The sequence below is a fragment of the Melanostigma gelatinosum genome (genome assembly GCF_949748355.1).
Source record: "Melanostigma gelatinosum genome assembly, chromosome: 2".
In the NCBI taxonomy this organism is placed as follows: domain Eukaryota; kingdom Metazoa; phylum Chordata; class Actinopteri; order Perciformes; family Zoarcidae; genus Melanostigma; species Melanostigma gelatinosum.
The window spans coordinates 27213609-27228396 of record NC_136635.1 but is presented as its reverse complement, the minus strand read 5'-3'; the positions used below and the strand labels follow the sequence as shown (position 1 = coordinate 27228396).

General features: G+C 44.6%; 1 protein-coding gene across 13 annotated transcripts in view; it reads left to right on the top strand.

Moving 5' to 3' along the window:
* The window catches only part of neo1a (neogenin 1a), a 143074-nt gene that overhangs the window by 66398 nt on the left and 61888 nt on the right, over window positions 1-14788 (top strand). For all 13 annotated transcript variants that reach the window (XM_079292281.1, XM_079292287.1, XM_079292280.1 and 10 more), the window contains exons 3-4: window positions 9472-9747; window positions 11567-11717. In XM_079292281.1, the coding sequence (XP_079148407.1) occupies window positions 9472-9747; window positions 11567-11717 (427 nt within the window). The remainder of the gene's footprint in view (window positions 1-9471; window positions 9748-11566; window positions 11718-14788) is intronic.

Sequence of the window (14788 nt, the reverse complement as noted above, 5' to 3'; positions counted from 1 at the left end):
GATTTTGGACCCACAAGTATTGATAACTCGTAGACTGTAAGTAGTGCTTTTGGAGCTTTGGTAAACTGTCATGAATAATTAATAACATAACCAGGATGTGTGTTAGATCTCCATAACCTAATGCACACTCTATTGTAGCCCATTGATGTTCCCATGGAAACAACTGACCCAGGCCTGTCATGTGTCCATCACCATCTCCATCCACGAGCCTCCGTGCCGTCTCTCCTCTGTCTGTTTGCCACAACAGGCAATCAGGAGCTGTCAGAGTGCCGACTGTGCTTCATCCCCATGTGTCATTTCCCCATCAAGACACAATTGATTGTGCTTTATTTAATTTTGGGCTTTTTGTGACTGCCATGCACGCACAAAGGAAATCCAGCAATCAAAACAGGCGAGTTGTCTCCCTTGTTCCACGCACAATGCAGAGGCAGTTTACGGGCGCCTCACAGTGACTGTCCTCTAAAGAGCGAGTTGTATCGCTCTCTTTCCCGAGCGAACGTTGTAAAAACAAAGCGAGGAGCCGCTTCTCCTCGCCTCAGTTGTACTGTAAACAGCAGCTGCGCCTCGGGGCCCCGTCCGCTGATCGTCATCAATGTTTAGAAGGGCGTGCTTTGTGCAACATCTGGTCTGCACCCAGAGTGCTGTAGCAGCTAAAGATATCCCTCCCCTGGCGAAGAGCTGTCAGAGAGGTTAAGCCCTGCAGAGTTAGCTTAACACACTTAAAGGTGTCTGTTGGCTGCCGATCAATGCCCCGAATACACTTCTACTTCTCCACTAAGTTTCCGTCCGCGTCTTTGTTTTCAACAATGAAATTATTTTTGTTTTCGCCGCCTCCAGCCGCCCCCGTCTTGAGGTTGTCGTGTTGGAAATGTACCAATTGCCTGCTCGGGTCATTCTGCGACAGCATTTGTCTTTTTTTAACGGTTTTACTGGAGACAGTGACTGGTTACGAGGTCAGGAGACGCTCTTTTCTGTCATCTCCTGCACCCGAGGGCCATTTCTACAGCCCAGTACATAAAATAAGAAGCGCCACCCATCCATCGCCTGTCCGTCCTTCAGAGGCATGTTTCAGTGAGTGTGTGTGTGTGTGTGCTTTTGCGGTTGCCATTGTTTCGCTCACATTTCATAGAGTTCAAAAGTACTGCTACATTCTCCCGTCACGGCTTTCTGATTGTTCCGGTGTGCCTGAGGGTTATTGGAGTGAGCTGTTCTTTTTTTTTTTTTTTAGCTCAGTCGTGAACCGGGGTTCCTTTTTCGTGTGTTTATCTTAACAGACGGCTGTTTGGATCAGGTGGAAACTGAACAGATTTGACGAATGAACATTTCGACAAGTTTTTATGGCCCAACATCATTTCTGTTACGGCAGAACAGGCTCCCCTCCCCGCTGGTGGAAAAGACGAGTACGTTGACACAGCCAGACTGTGCAGTTCATCATTTCCTCAGTATGTCGGGCTTGTCAGGCTTCATGCATGATGCAGTGCCTCGGTGACTCCTTCATTAGATCCCAACACACAGGCATTAATGAATCCGGCTTTCACTCTTGTCAATCTTGGGAGACCTCCCACCTGTCATCCCCCCCGACAGGATTAAAGTAGCGGTTGCTTTTTTAACTGTTGCGCGAGGGAAGAACGTCAGCAAACGTCTTCTACAAGCTGACGGGACCTTCAGAACCCCCGTTTGCCTCACTTCTCTCGACTTTGTTTAGCATTGAAGCAGTAAACTTTCTTTCCTCAGAGTATATTGCGCAGATCCGAACTTGCAAGCGTGTGTATTTTGAGATGAACACCCACGGTCTTTCTCATGAATTGCTGGCTATGCGTCTATTATATTTACACATCATGCCATACAAAGTTTCTATTTAAACATTGAGGTTTTCTTCATGAAATACTTCAATCAGCCCCATTTCTTTTTTTCTTTTTTTTTACTACATCCCATGTTTGTATTAAAATAGATCTCCCTCTTGGCGTAGGATTTAAAGAATTCATGCTGTGGTTTCCATTTAACATGCAGAGCCACTTTAGAACATAACTAAAGCACCACCCATCAAAGCTAAACTTCACAATGATCGAGGCTGCACTAGAGAGATAGAATAATCTATTTCTTCCTCTGTGCAATTAGCCCTGAAGTGCCTTTATTAAGAGTGATATCGGGGGGGGGGGGGGGGTGAACAATGTTGTCTTCATGTTGTTTGGAGGGAATGCCTTTGAGTGGGTTTCGCAATCCAATGCAATTAAAGTTTGATAACAGAAGTATAAGCCTCTGTCTCTTATGCAACTGAAAGACTGTTGACTGTTATTCACGGCCCTGCTCGTGCACACAAACCTGCGTGCACGCACAAAGTGCATGAATGTATGTGTAATCGCACATGACCAATGCTTTACCAGTGGGAGGTTTATTTTCTCCCGTTAAACCCTCTGAACAGTTTGTCCAGCAGAGCTTTCTCAGAAGCCCAGAAGGAATCACTCCACCGACTTGTTTTTAATCCAATCTTAAAAGTAAAACGTAAACCCTGAAATTGGATGTATAACACTCAAAATAAGTGAAATATCTAATTAATTTTTTTAAAGCTTTAATCTAGCATTAAGAGCATTTCTGAAGAAGAGTATCACATGAAATCCTCATGACTTCTGAGCGTCTAAATCTAAACATTTCCTCTATTTTTATATTACAATCAAACACAATAACCCCACAGTGGACTCCGCTGCAGCGCAGTCTGTAATATGCAGTGTTAGTCGACACCACCACAGAGGTGTTGATAGCTCTTTTTTTATTTGGTTGTATTTGACTGCATTATGATGAATAATTTACACACAAGGTGTACAGAATGTAAGAAACGAATGCATTCCGATACATCACCAACTACATGTTGAAAACGTTCAGCTTTCTAAAGGTGGGCTGGATTTCAGTCACGATATATCAAACTCTGATATCTGCATGTCTTTCAAGAGTTCCCTTTTGTGTTTGACTCAGTGGAGTTTTGTTTATAATGTACATTTGAAATCCTCTCGAAATACAAGCTGTCAATGAATCGAGAATACTTTACTGTAGGAATATAACTGTAGGCGCGTAGGCTGAATGGCATGATTTCCTGTAATGGAGACCTTTTTAGAAAATGTTCTCCCCCGAAGCTCTGAAACCTTCAATTAGGGAATTAATAATCACTTACGCAGCAGCTAGCCTTAAAGGGAGCAGGAACAGAAAGAGGCACTGAACTGAATAAAGCACGTATTGTACATATTGTACATATTGTACAGGGGGATTTTACATCAGGGAAATACATTTAGACCGTGGCTAAGCTCACACTTCTCTAAGCCAATACATCTAATAGACATTCTTGTCTTTTTTTTTTTTTTGGAGAGTGCTTGATTACCCGGCCACTCCCCCCTTTATCAATTCCAATCTCAGTTTCACATTCTCATTGCCATTGATTGGATGTCTTCACACCAATGTCCTCTTGGATTCGACACCTCGATTGCTGAAATTGTTATTTTTTTTGGCTCAGCCAACCTGATTTGGCTCCGTCTATTGAAATTCATAAAAGCACTGAACAATAGGATTGTAGTCGTTGTTCTGGCCTTGTGTGAGTGGAGGGGGGGGGGGGCGGTGCAAAACAGCAATGGATGTGTTGATAAGGGAGGACGATGTTGACCGGAAAGGCGGAGCCACTGTAGTGGAGGAGGGATTATTGTGCTTTAAAGGAGAACTCTGCTCCTTTAGACCAGAGGTCTTCAACGTGTTTCAGGCCAAGGACCCCCAAACTGATAGAGAGATGGAGCAGGGACCCCCGGCTATATATATTGTATAAAATTGTGTTTTATATGAAATGGGCCTAGTATAAACATACCTCTTTATTGTGCATTCAGCACTAAGCTATTAAAATAATACACAGGTTCATATATTCATGTTTTCATCTTAAACCGGTACAGTGAGTAGGGAGGCCGTGCCACTGCCATTTATAAACACACCTTGTCAGCTGATACCAATATCAACATTGTCTGAATAGCTTGTGTGCATGATTAACATGCAATTGACAAATTGATGTTTTCATTTTAAGCATGAATGTGGAAACAAAAAATGAGTGATGGCCTATTAGTGCCACTGCCATGCATAAACATACATGTTATCTTTCATACAACACTGAACTATTAAAATAATGGACAGATTCATGTTTAGAGAAAAAAAATTATTCTTATTATTTTGTCATTGGTCATACACTAGCAAGTATACATTTGTAACAGTCGGTGCATTCTAGGAATTATTCTGACCTGAAGGGCTTTAATCTACTTTCTTAGTGGACCCACTTTCCTTCAACCTGACTTGTGTGCTTCAATTTCAGGTATTGATTTCCCGCACATCCCAGAATGACTTTCACCAACCCCCAGAGCATGGGCGGGAACTTGTTGAATTCAGAGAGGGGGAAAGAGAGAGAGAAGTAGTGGAAATGATAGCGTGATCACAACGAGAGTCCCAGTTGCATTCTGCTCTACTGACTCTGCGATCAGTGTAGAAATTGGGATCTCGGGCTCTTTTGTGATTCGTTTCTTCCTCCCGATTGTTCACGATTACAAACTGTCAAATCCGGAGAGAATACCTCGCTCTGTGATTGTAAAGGACGAACACCAAAACCAAACATTTACCGCTGAGCGATCTGCCAATGTTCTGGTACCGAGCTTTATTGTAGATGTGCCGGAGGAATTCTCCAATAGCTGTTCACCGTGCCAGCAGGGGGCGTTAGCTGCAGTCAGGAAGGGACTGGTCAGTCCAGCCTTCAGAGTTGAGTAAGTTGCACCGTGCATGGTTTTGGTTGGTATCCCATAATGCCTTTAGGCAGGACTCATCCAGCACAGGCACAATGTGTGTTTCTGTCTTTTCTTACTCAGATCGACTTTTGACAGCATGAGCATGACGTTTGGTGTATTTCCCAGTTTGTGTTGCGAGAGTATTGACTCCCAAATTATTACCGTAGATACAATAAAACTACGTTTGTGCAATACAGTTTTTCAGTGATTTTAGATATTTTATCAGTTGACACGTTCATATTTGTGCATTTGAAGAATTAACATAAAGACTGTTCCTGTACCGCCAGAATGCAGTTGTTGTTTTTGTCAGCGATAAATGTGAGCTGATACTTCTTCTTCTAGTTTTACGGCGGTTGGCATCAATCTTATTACTGCCACCTACTGCTCCTGAGTGTGGATCAGACAGCAGACTGTAAGCGACACGGCTGGAGCTAGTTGTCTTAAGTGTATTGAGAGGGAACCCTAGTCATGGTTATAACTTTATAACAACAATTAACCCACAACTAACGCTATTTAACAGGGCAGAACACCACGACTCAACAGTTTGTGACACATAAACAATTTGTAGCACTAATAGTTGTACATTTATAAAATTTCAACGCTGATTACCGTGTAATATGTGTGGTATTTGTTATAAATGTACGTTAGAGGGGCTTAGGACCCAGGGGAATGTCGGTGAAGGAAACAGGAAGTGACGCCACACAAACAGCTGTTCACCGCTCGCTGGCCAACCCGGCCGGTTCTTCTCGGGGTTAATTAATTAATGCTTTAACGTGGAAAAAAAATACCGTGAAACCGCCAGAGTCTTACAAAATACCGTGATATGCATTTGTGGTCATACCGCCCAGCCCTACTCTGAATCATAATCTAGTCAGAGTTGGTAGATGTACATGCAACAATAAATACTTCCATCATTGTATTAATAAATTAAACTTTGCTGGTAGCAATGTTTATGTAAATATGCCGGTATTATTGGCCCTGATTAGTCACTTGGGGTAATTATTACTGTATGCAATTAGGAAGTAAAGATTGAAAGCTTGAGATAAGGAGCAGCGACGTACTCGAGTTAGATCTTGTCGGTTGGGTATAAACAGTCTAAATGGAAAATGTGAGCATGCTCTGCTGCATCGGTGTCCACGCTTTTGATTGCTTGGCTTTTTTTCCTTCCTGCCTTTTACGTTCTAGATTTTCCCAGTGGAAAATGTGTGATTTCATGTTGCCAGTCCAAACACAGCACTTTGTCAGGCCAGGACCATATAAGGAGGTATAGCCCTCTGGCCACCTCCAAAATGGCTGCTTGAAAACTATGTAACACAGAGTGCCGTTGTACTTCAGATCCGAGGTGAAAGGCAGCCATTCTGCAGCCGGTTACTAATTCAGTTGAATCTACAGGGAGATCATTAAAACCTTCTGCATATTCCATTAAGCTGCTCATTGTTATTCTATCCCTGATTTTAATTAAGAATAGTAGAAACCCAACTGTGTGATTTAAGTGCATGCGCGCGCGATGTTACCCTCGGTTTTGCTCCGAGGCGTTGTAGACGGTCGTTACTCCTGTTCGTAGCTCTCTGCGGCGCAATTCTACTCTCGGCGAATATCCATGCAGTGATGGACACGTCCCTTTATTCATTCATTCATGTGATATTAGCATTCAGAGAACCATAAGCTCTGCTGGCAAAGCCAAACGGATGATGTAGGGTTTGGGTGAATCGAACGAGCCACTCTTCACAAAGGAGGCATCTGGCAACCGCTTTATTACTTCTTCTATAATAAAATGTTGTGTGGAGGCACGATAAGATCGGCACTCGCATCCTTTTTAAATTTTTTTTATATCATTTATGCTGTTTGAAACGAGCAGAGAAACTGCTTCCCATCAGCGTTAGACTCTCGTAATTATTGTGTTTTGACCACAGAGACATTATTGCTCTCCTGCGATCATTTGGCCTCATCACACTCCGGTATCAGGCGTTGAGATTGACAGTGCAGCGCCGCTGTTCAATAGACGTTGCTGAGCAAGGGTGTGGACAATGAAGCTCCCACCCAGTCGATTCAGAAGGAGAATTGTGATTAATTGCAATCGATAGCGTTGGCATCGACACACACCCGCTTTCCCATCTACAATGCCTTGACACACACACTTATTGTGCTTCATGCACACTTTAGGTAGTCCACATAGCGCGCATGCACAAACTCGCACATGCATGTACGAGACATCATATTGGAAGCATCCACTTCATTAACACTGGCTATATCTTAAGTCACGCCTGTGTGAGTTAGGATCCACACACACACACACACACACACACACACACACACACACACACACACACACACACACACACACAGCAAACTGATGAACTCAGCCTGGAGAGATGTGATGACAGCAGGGGAACAAAGGATTCGTTGATCGGGAGCTGGAAGCACGGAGGACTCGCTCCCCGGGATCTGAACGGGGTCTTTGTGGAACCGTCATCCCTCGTGGTGTCTGCAGACTGTCGGGGACTCTTCGGACTAAATGTCAAGTCTCAAGCCGTTACACAAAGCCTCTATCTGTGGCTGTTAGATCTGAGGCGCGTTAACTCGGACCATCGTCCTCGACCTCGTCTTTCGAAAATGTCACTGCTCCCCGAGCCAAAGCACTGTCTTAATATTCCGGTTTAAAGCCGGTCCGCGCCTTCTAGTTTGCGTGGAGGTTACTACGAGTGTCTGTGCTTGATACATGAAGATACGAGTGCTGAATTGTTCAGTGTATTGACCGCGGTGTAAGCTAGTGTCATTTTTCTGTCCATGTTTGTCGAGCAAGATGAGACAAATGCATCTACTTGACTGTATGTCGAGCAGATATTGCCCTTCTATTAAATATCAGCTACCATCCATCCGTCCCCCTGAATACCTGCATAACGTTTGATAATGTGTCAAAAACACAAACAATATCGTGCCAAAGCAGAATAAAAGGGATGCTGAGGTGACACACGCTCACTGTAGTAACATGAAACACATCGGGAAATAGAATACTTAACAGAGAAAAATCGTGTACATTTTGTTAATATCAAGACAATGAAATATTGCAGCATAACTGGAAAGGTAAAGGACCACCTGTGAGCGTATATGTGCTTACATTTGATGGTGTAAAAGAGCATGACATTTAGATTCAATTCATTCATTTTGACAGTAAACACCATTATCAAGTAACTGCTGTTATATCACCCTGCAGTGAATTTCCTCCTTTAAAAACAACTCTTTTTCTTGATGAATCTTCTTTGAAAATTCCCGATATATATATCCCAGAATTCCCCCTCATGTTGGCCAGACTGATTACTCAGCCTGCACTACGGCTGCTAATCATCAAAAGTATTCCATTCAGCGGGGAGCTTCGGTGACTCTCATCTAAATGATTCAGCGGCGGCTTTTCTTCTACCCCGGCATGATTATACAGTAGGTGATTGGCAGCTTCGATACAAAAATGTCAGCACTGGAATGGCCTAAGCCCATATTAGCTGAACTATTGTGCTCGGAGATATGCTCGGAGCAGCTGTGCACGTTGGCCCGGACCAGACGAGAATCTGTAGCTGTTGGGGCCTTATCACGAAGTGTGATTTACCCCGGAGACATTCTTGGCAGGGGATTTGAAGAGCTGTCTGTAGGTGAGAGAGGGCAACGACGACAAGTCATCACTCGGCAAGCCTTCAGCGTCACTTCCTGTGTAAAGACACAGTTACAGCAGGCACAAACGCATTCATTAATAGATAACACTAAAACGAGCCACGCACACACACTACCAAGGAGACAACCACAGCCCAAAAACTCATGAGGTCCTCGTTCTCTAATAAACCCAAGAATACCATTTGCCAGTTCACACATTGTAAGTTGTTTTTCATTGAAGTCATTGTTTGCGATTGTTTTGAACGCGGCCCGCGAGTGTTTGTTTCAGATCAATGGTTTCAAATGCGGGAAATGATTATTCTGCGTGGAGTTCAAAGTCTGGGTACGGCAGCACAAACAGCCTGTGGATCCAGCCTTTTCTAATTAGTGCTGTGTGTGTGTGTGTGATTGTGCTACGTGTGTGTGATTGTGCTACGTGTGTGTGATTGTGCTACGTGTGTGTGTGTGATTGTGCTACGCGTGCGTGTGTGTGCGCAAGAGGTCGGGGGTGGGTTGAGGTTTCATTTCTTTGGCCTGTTCCACTCCTGACAATCTATCCTGAATATGGATTGCAAGATGTTGCTTCCAGTGTTCTGTTGTGTTTTTCAGCTCTGAAGATTCGACCAAATATACATCTCACTTAGTTTAAAACAGATACTCCAAGTTTTTATGAATTCCCCAGCAGATTTGTTAAAGGTCCAAAATCAGTCCGTTTGTGTTCACAGCCTGGCTGGGTAAAAGACCGGCTTACTTCCAAATGAAAGTTGAATGAGTTAAATCTAACATTTAAAACGCAGCCTAGAAGGCATAACGTTGGTAGTAGTAGCAGTCAGATGCCAGAATCCCATCGCTCATACCAGGAAGGGCCTTTAAATGTCTGAACGGACGACGGTGGAAGACCATTTGAGTTCTTGTTCTTTCTCATCTTTATTTGTTACCACTTCTGAAATGTTGCAGGAATATGAATTATTCTGTTGATGTGGGAAGTGAGCGCTGGTTTTAACGTCCGTGTCTTGTCGTCGTCTTTCAGGGATGCCACGGTTCACCAGCCAGCCGTCGCCGGCCACCGCGCATCTAGGGAACAACCAGGTGATGGCGTGCGAGGTCAACTCAGATCTGGTGCCCTTCACCAGCTGGGAGAAAGACCGCCTGCCGCTGGAGCGGAGCACCAGGCTGGTCCAGCTGCCCAGCGGAGCCCTGGTGATCAGCAACGCCACGGAGGCGGACGCCGGCCTTTACCGCTGTCTGGTGGAAAATGTGGGGTCGTCCAAGGCCAGCGACGAGGCCCAGCTCCAAATACTTCCAGGTAGTTTGAGGAAATAAGAGTTTCGTCAGACGACGGGGGACATTTCGTCCAGTGAGGATAGAATGCTGCCGGAATGAGTCCTAAAACCTGGAAATGATACACGTCCGCGGTTAACACAAGCCTAAAAGAGTTTAACGCTTTGTTCTACGACATGAAATATTACAGTAACTACTTGAGATGTACTGATACCGATCGGGCCATTACCGACTCAAATAGCTGGATCAGGGCATCGGTGGCAATATGCCGAACTGTTAGCATTATTTTTGATAAATAACAGTGTATTAAATCCACATTTAGTTTTACAAACTTAAGAAAGCAGTGTTTAAGTCGAGCCTTACACGTAAAGGACATACAGGAATGATCTGTTCCACATAGTGAGACATACAGCTTGTTAGTTAAACACTGATATCGGACGGGGTTGTGATGTTCAGTCTTAAAAAAGACGGTTGCCGGCTAAATGAGACCACAACACTTCATCCGGCCAACTAGTCCGCGTTCACGGCCTCGTTGTGTTTGCTTGCGACCGTGGGGTAGTTCGTATTTACGTTGGCTTTTTACTTCTGCCAAATATATTTACTTTTCAAAAAACATGAAAGTGGTGCTCATCTGTGAAGATCGTCTCGCTCAACAAAGCATGTGAGTATCATAAACTTGTGTTCGCCACATGACCTTGTTTTCTGAAATAATCCAAAATCCAACGGAAGGATCTTATTGGCTCTTGGCCAACAAGGGAACCAGCGTGATGCTGACGTCCGGGCTGGCCTTTAAGAAATACATCAGCCCTGCAGCACTCTATGCAGATCAGTGAGTTCATGTAGGATTCAAATAACCATACGTTTACTGGAATGATTTCAGATTTGTGGGCCCGCTTATGTGTCCATTGTTATCTAATAGTGAAATGGTTTTTGCTGCTTGTCCTCACTAGACCCCTTAAATTCAAATATTTTCACACCCTTGATTGCGGTGCGATTATGTTGGCGCTTCTATTGTTGAACCACTTGAGCAGTAAATTGAAATTAAAATATAGTTCAGTGCCTGATTTGATTAAAGTGGCGCGTGGTGTCGTCTTTGGGCTCCTCACTAGCGTTAGCACGGAGACTGACGTGTCCCCCCCCCCCCCCCCTTCCAGAAGTTGTATTTACTGAGTTGTTGAGCACCAGGCTCCTGGCAGCACAGAGAAGATATTAGAGGTCATAAATCAGACTTGATCTCTGTGTCTCCTCCAAGGATGTGTGTTGGAGTGGCTAAAGGGGGAAAAGTCATGAAGCTGTGTGAGGAAATTTAAAGAAATGTTTGTATGCAACCAGATGTTGAAGCGACAGAAATCCATTTTTAGTTATTTGGTTTCTTTGAAGTCGCAACAAATCAACTTCCGAGTAAAGTGACTTGGGTGTTTGTGGGGGGGTGTTGAGAGTTGGAAAATGATTTCATATATTTTAGTTTTTTAATTAAAATCCTGGTTTTAAGCTTCATAGGATTATGATCTAAGATTAGCTGATGGTGCTGAAGTCCCACACACCAGCCTCTGGTTATTCCAGGATGCTGTTCAGCCAGTTAGTTGCAGCTGGAATTATATGGGATGGCTTTGAACTCTGAGAGCTCAGCTGTCTCAGACGTCAACATGGACATTATTCACCTGACCGTTCTCGGTGTGGGTGTCAGGGAAGGACTGACCGTCAGACAGAAGTCCTTTTGAAGTTTTGAAGTCAGATGACACCCGTTGTTGTAAAAGGTTGCTGCTCTGCCTCACTTACTCACCCCGGCCTTAACCTCAGCCTTAACCCTGACTCCTTTTCTTTTTCTTTCTCTCCCGTCCAAGAAACTGGAGAAGAGAGGAAGCCGGAGTTCCTGGTGCGGCCCGTGTCGGTGACCAAGGCGGTGGGCGACGGCGTGCTGCTGCCCTGCCTGGTCACTGGTTTCCCTGCGCCGCACGTCCATTGGATGTTTGGAGACAAGCTGCTAGAAGAAAGGTATGAGCGTGAACTCCGTCTGGAACTTCGGCTCACCATACCAAATAGCCATACAATGCGACAGGTTTTCTCTCCGTGTTTGTGCGCTTCGTGTAGAAAGCGGTGCGCTATAACTTCAAACCAGGCTTTAGGAATCACCTTTACCCGTCAAAGCTGACAACAGTGGCTCTAAAGCCGTACACGAGACCTAATCCTGGCGCCGCTTCCCACGGTGTCGGTGCTTTTCTGCCGCTGCTGGGCTGTGGTGGGTGGGGATACCTGGACGTGCCACGGAGCCCCCCTTTCAGCTGGGAGACGAGGCTGCGGTGTTCCCAGCTGAGGGGAAGTTCACAAATTAAGAGCCAGGAGAAAGTGTCACAGCGCCTGTGCTCTCACCCCTCTGGTTCTCATTAGCTCAGCCGCAGAGCAGCTCTAATCCCTCAGAGAATTACAATGGACATGGGAAGTTTGATTCTCACCAATTACTGTAAGAAAGCACTTTGTTGGCCTAAACCCTGTGTACCGGTACTGCAGCATAACAACTTTGCAACTTTTGTTGTTCAGCAAAAAGCTGAAATTGGGCTCATTCATCTAAATCCAAGCCCAAAGTGGGATTTTTCTACCTTCAGTGAAATTAATTGTAAGGTCATCGAGGTTCCAGTCTGGTGTGAGCTAGAATATCATTAGACTCTCCAACCTTAAGGTCCAAGCACGTTGCCATATCTCAAGTTAAATGTCTTTAGCACCTATGGAGTCCTCTGAGAGTGTCTCTCACCTCCAAAGGGAGCTGGCTAAAAAGGCAGTTATTAAGCTACCTTGTATGAATTGCAAAGAACTATCCAGCGTGCATACACGCCCCCCTAGTGTGCCTCCGCTTGTAATTAGGAAGTGTACACCGAACAACCGGGGGGGAGGCTTGAAGTGGACGTCCGCGCTCGAGTCTTCAGAGCAGAAACGGATTGTGTGGCGATACATTACCGAGGCCGTCCGTTTGATTTTAATACGACATTGACAATTAAAAAGAGCAGCAGTGGAACTTTGTTTTTTCTCCTTGAGAGTCTCCCGTCCCTCTCAGGCATTACATGAGCAATGGAAGAGCTGCTGTCAATTAAGAATCAGTGTGGCATACAGTCCAGGGGGGGGGGGGGGGGGGGAGAGAGAGGGGGGGGGGATCTGCAAAGAGTGTCTAATTGGTCGTTGGTGCACAGCACAAACGGGGCCGTAAAAGTGGCGACGCCGAAGCTCTAGACATGAGATGAAAGTTCATAAAGATGTGTCAAAGCAACCAACTGCAGGCAGGGCGACTCACTGACAGCGACTCACGTTCTGCTTCTGGTGCCTCAACTCGGTCGTGTCTCTTGTTTTCGTCCTGTCTCTCTCTCTCTCTCTCTCTGTCTGCGTCCACAAAAGCAGAGAGCCAGTTTTACTCCGAGCCGCAGATATAATGTAAGTGATTCAAAAGAAAGTGCAACAGTAAAATATGGTGGTTTTTAGACGACACAGATTCTTGGATGTCTAATTCTCCTCTGTAATTCTCCGCTGGTCGTTCTGCTGGCTGACTGGCTCCTCAGAAGTACTTGAGAATACTTTTAAAGACAACGTGGAATCCTTCAAAAGTCTTTTTTCGAAATGTGCCACGGAAAGGATTTCTGTTAAAAGTTGGATTTCTGTCTTAAGTCTTTGAAGAGTCTCATTAGTATGTTTTTTTTTTTCTTCTTTTTTTTTCATAACCTGCCAGAACACAGACATGGCTGTTTCTTTTGTATCACCTGTCCATATCGCCATGTAGGACTTAAAGGCTGCTGTGGAAGTCTTTGATGTTCTCCGATGACGGATGGGGACAGAGCGGAAACCTGAAATGGAAATTTAGTACAGGTGGTTTTCTAACTCTGTTGTAGAGAATTTGATATCTCTTTGGTGAGTTACTCCATACATCTCTTAAAAAGAATACTCCGCAACGCGTTCGTCTTTGGAGACGGTCACCGTGTCACATTAGTCAATCATCACACTCATAAATTCTTGCTGTGACTTGGCAGAGACATGTTAGACTACATGTTGAACCCGGACCAGTCGTAGCAAGCAGTCTCCACATACTTGTGTGCGGTTGGAGGGGAAATGCTGGCAGGACTTCTCATTTCCATCTGACACCACGAACAACAAGTGTTTATGGATGCAAACATACTTTTATGAATGCACCTGGAACCGTTGAGCGTCACTCAACTGGAGGAGGACTCTTTTCACATCCAGTGTGTGAGTGTGTACAGCAGGAGTAACAAGTGACAATGGTTCATCGGCATGAAATGAAACCATGACGTCGTGATGCGTCGGTTGCCTTCCACTATGATCCTGATGCCCCACGTTTGTCTGGTCACACCGTCATCGGATTGATATCGTGGGCTCTGATCCCAGTATTAAATCTATTCAAAATCCAATGACTTTAAATGATATAATTGAATGTGTGTTTGCAGAGTGACCAAGTAGATTGTTGGTCATCTTAACAGACACATTTATAGCCAAATTCATCAAAAACATATCTGTGCATGTTGGCAACAGAAGTAGCGTTTTTTTTCTCTCCAGCCATTTAAATGAGCGCGGAAGCTTTAAACATTGAAGCACAACTATTAGCAGCATCACAATGTCTGCTTGTTGCATGTTTGGTTGTCCGAACTGATGTACCAACGACGGAGTCAGGTACAGAATTCTGACAGTTCATGAACCTTTCAGAGCAACAGGTGTTTCAGTTGAATGAGTGACCTTATTAACTGGTCCCGTCCAGCCAGTCTGTGGTTGTTAGTATTTTCTAGCTGTTGTACTGTTACACGCTAGGTTTCTCCACTAAATGCATGGATATAATCTGGCCACTTAATATCGGGCCACTCGCTAATGCCTCCTCCACACCCGCTACTAGCATACGGATCTGGGAAGTCAATTTATTTTGGTTGTATTGGTAATCTTTGGTGGTTAATGACATTGCACAGCTTGACAAGCCGATTGCACTTCAGCGTACTTCTGTTACCAAATAGCATGTGCACATTTATGCACATAATCATTGTTTAAAAAACTGTAAAGTTGTCTATACTGGTTTTTAATAC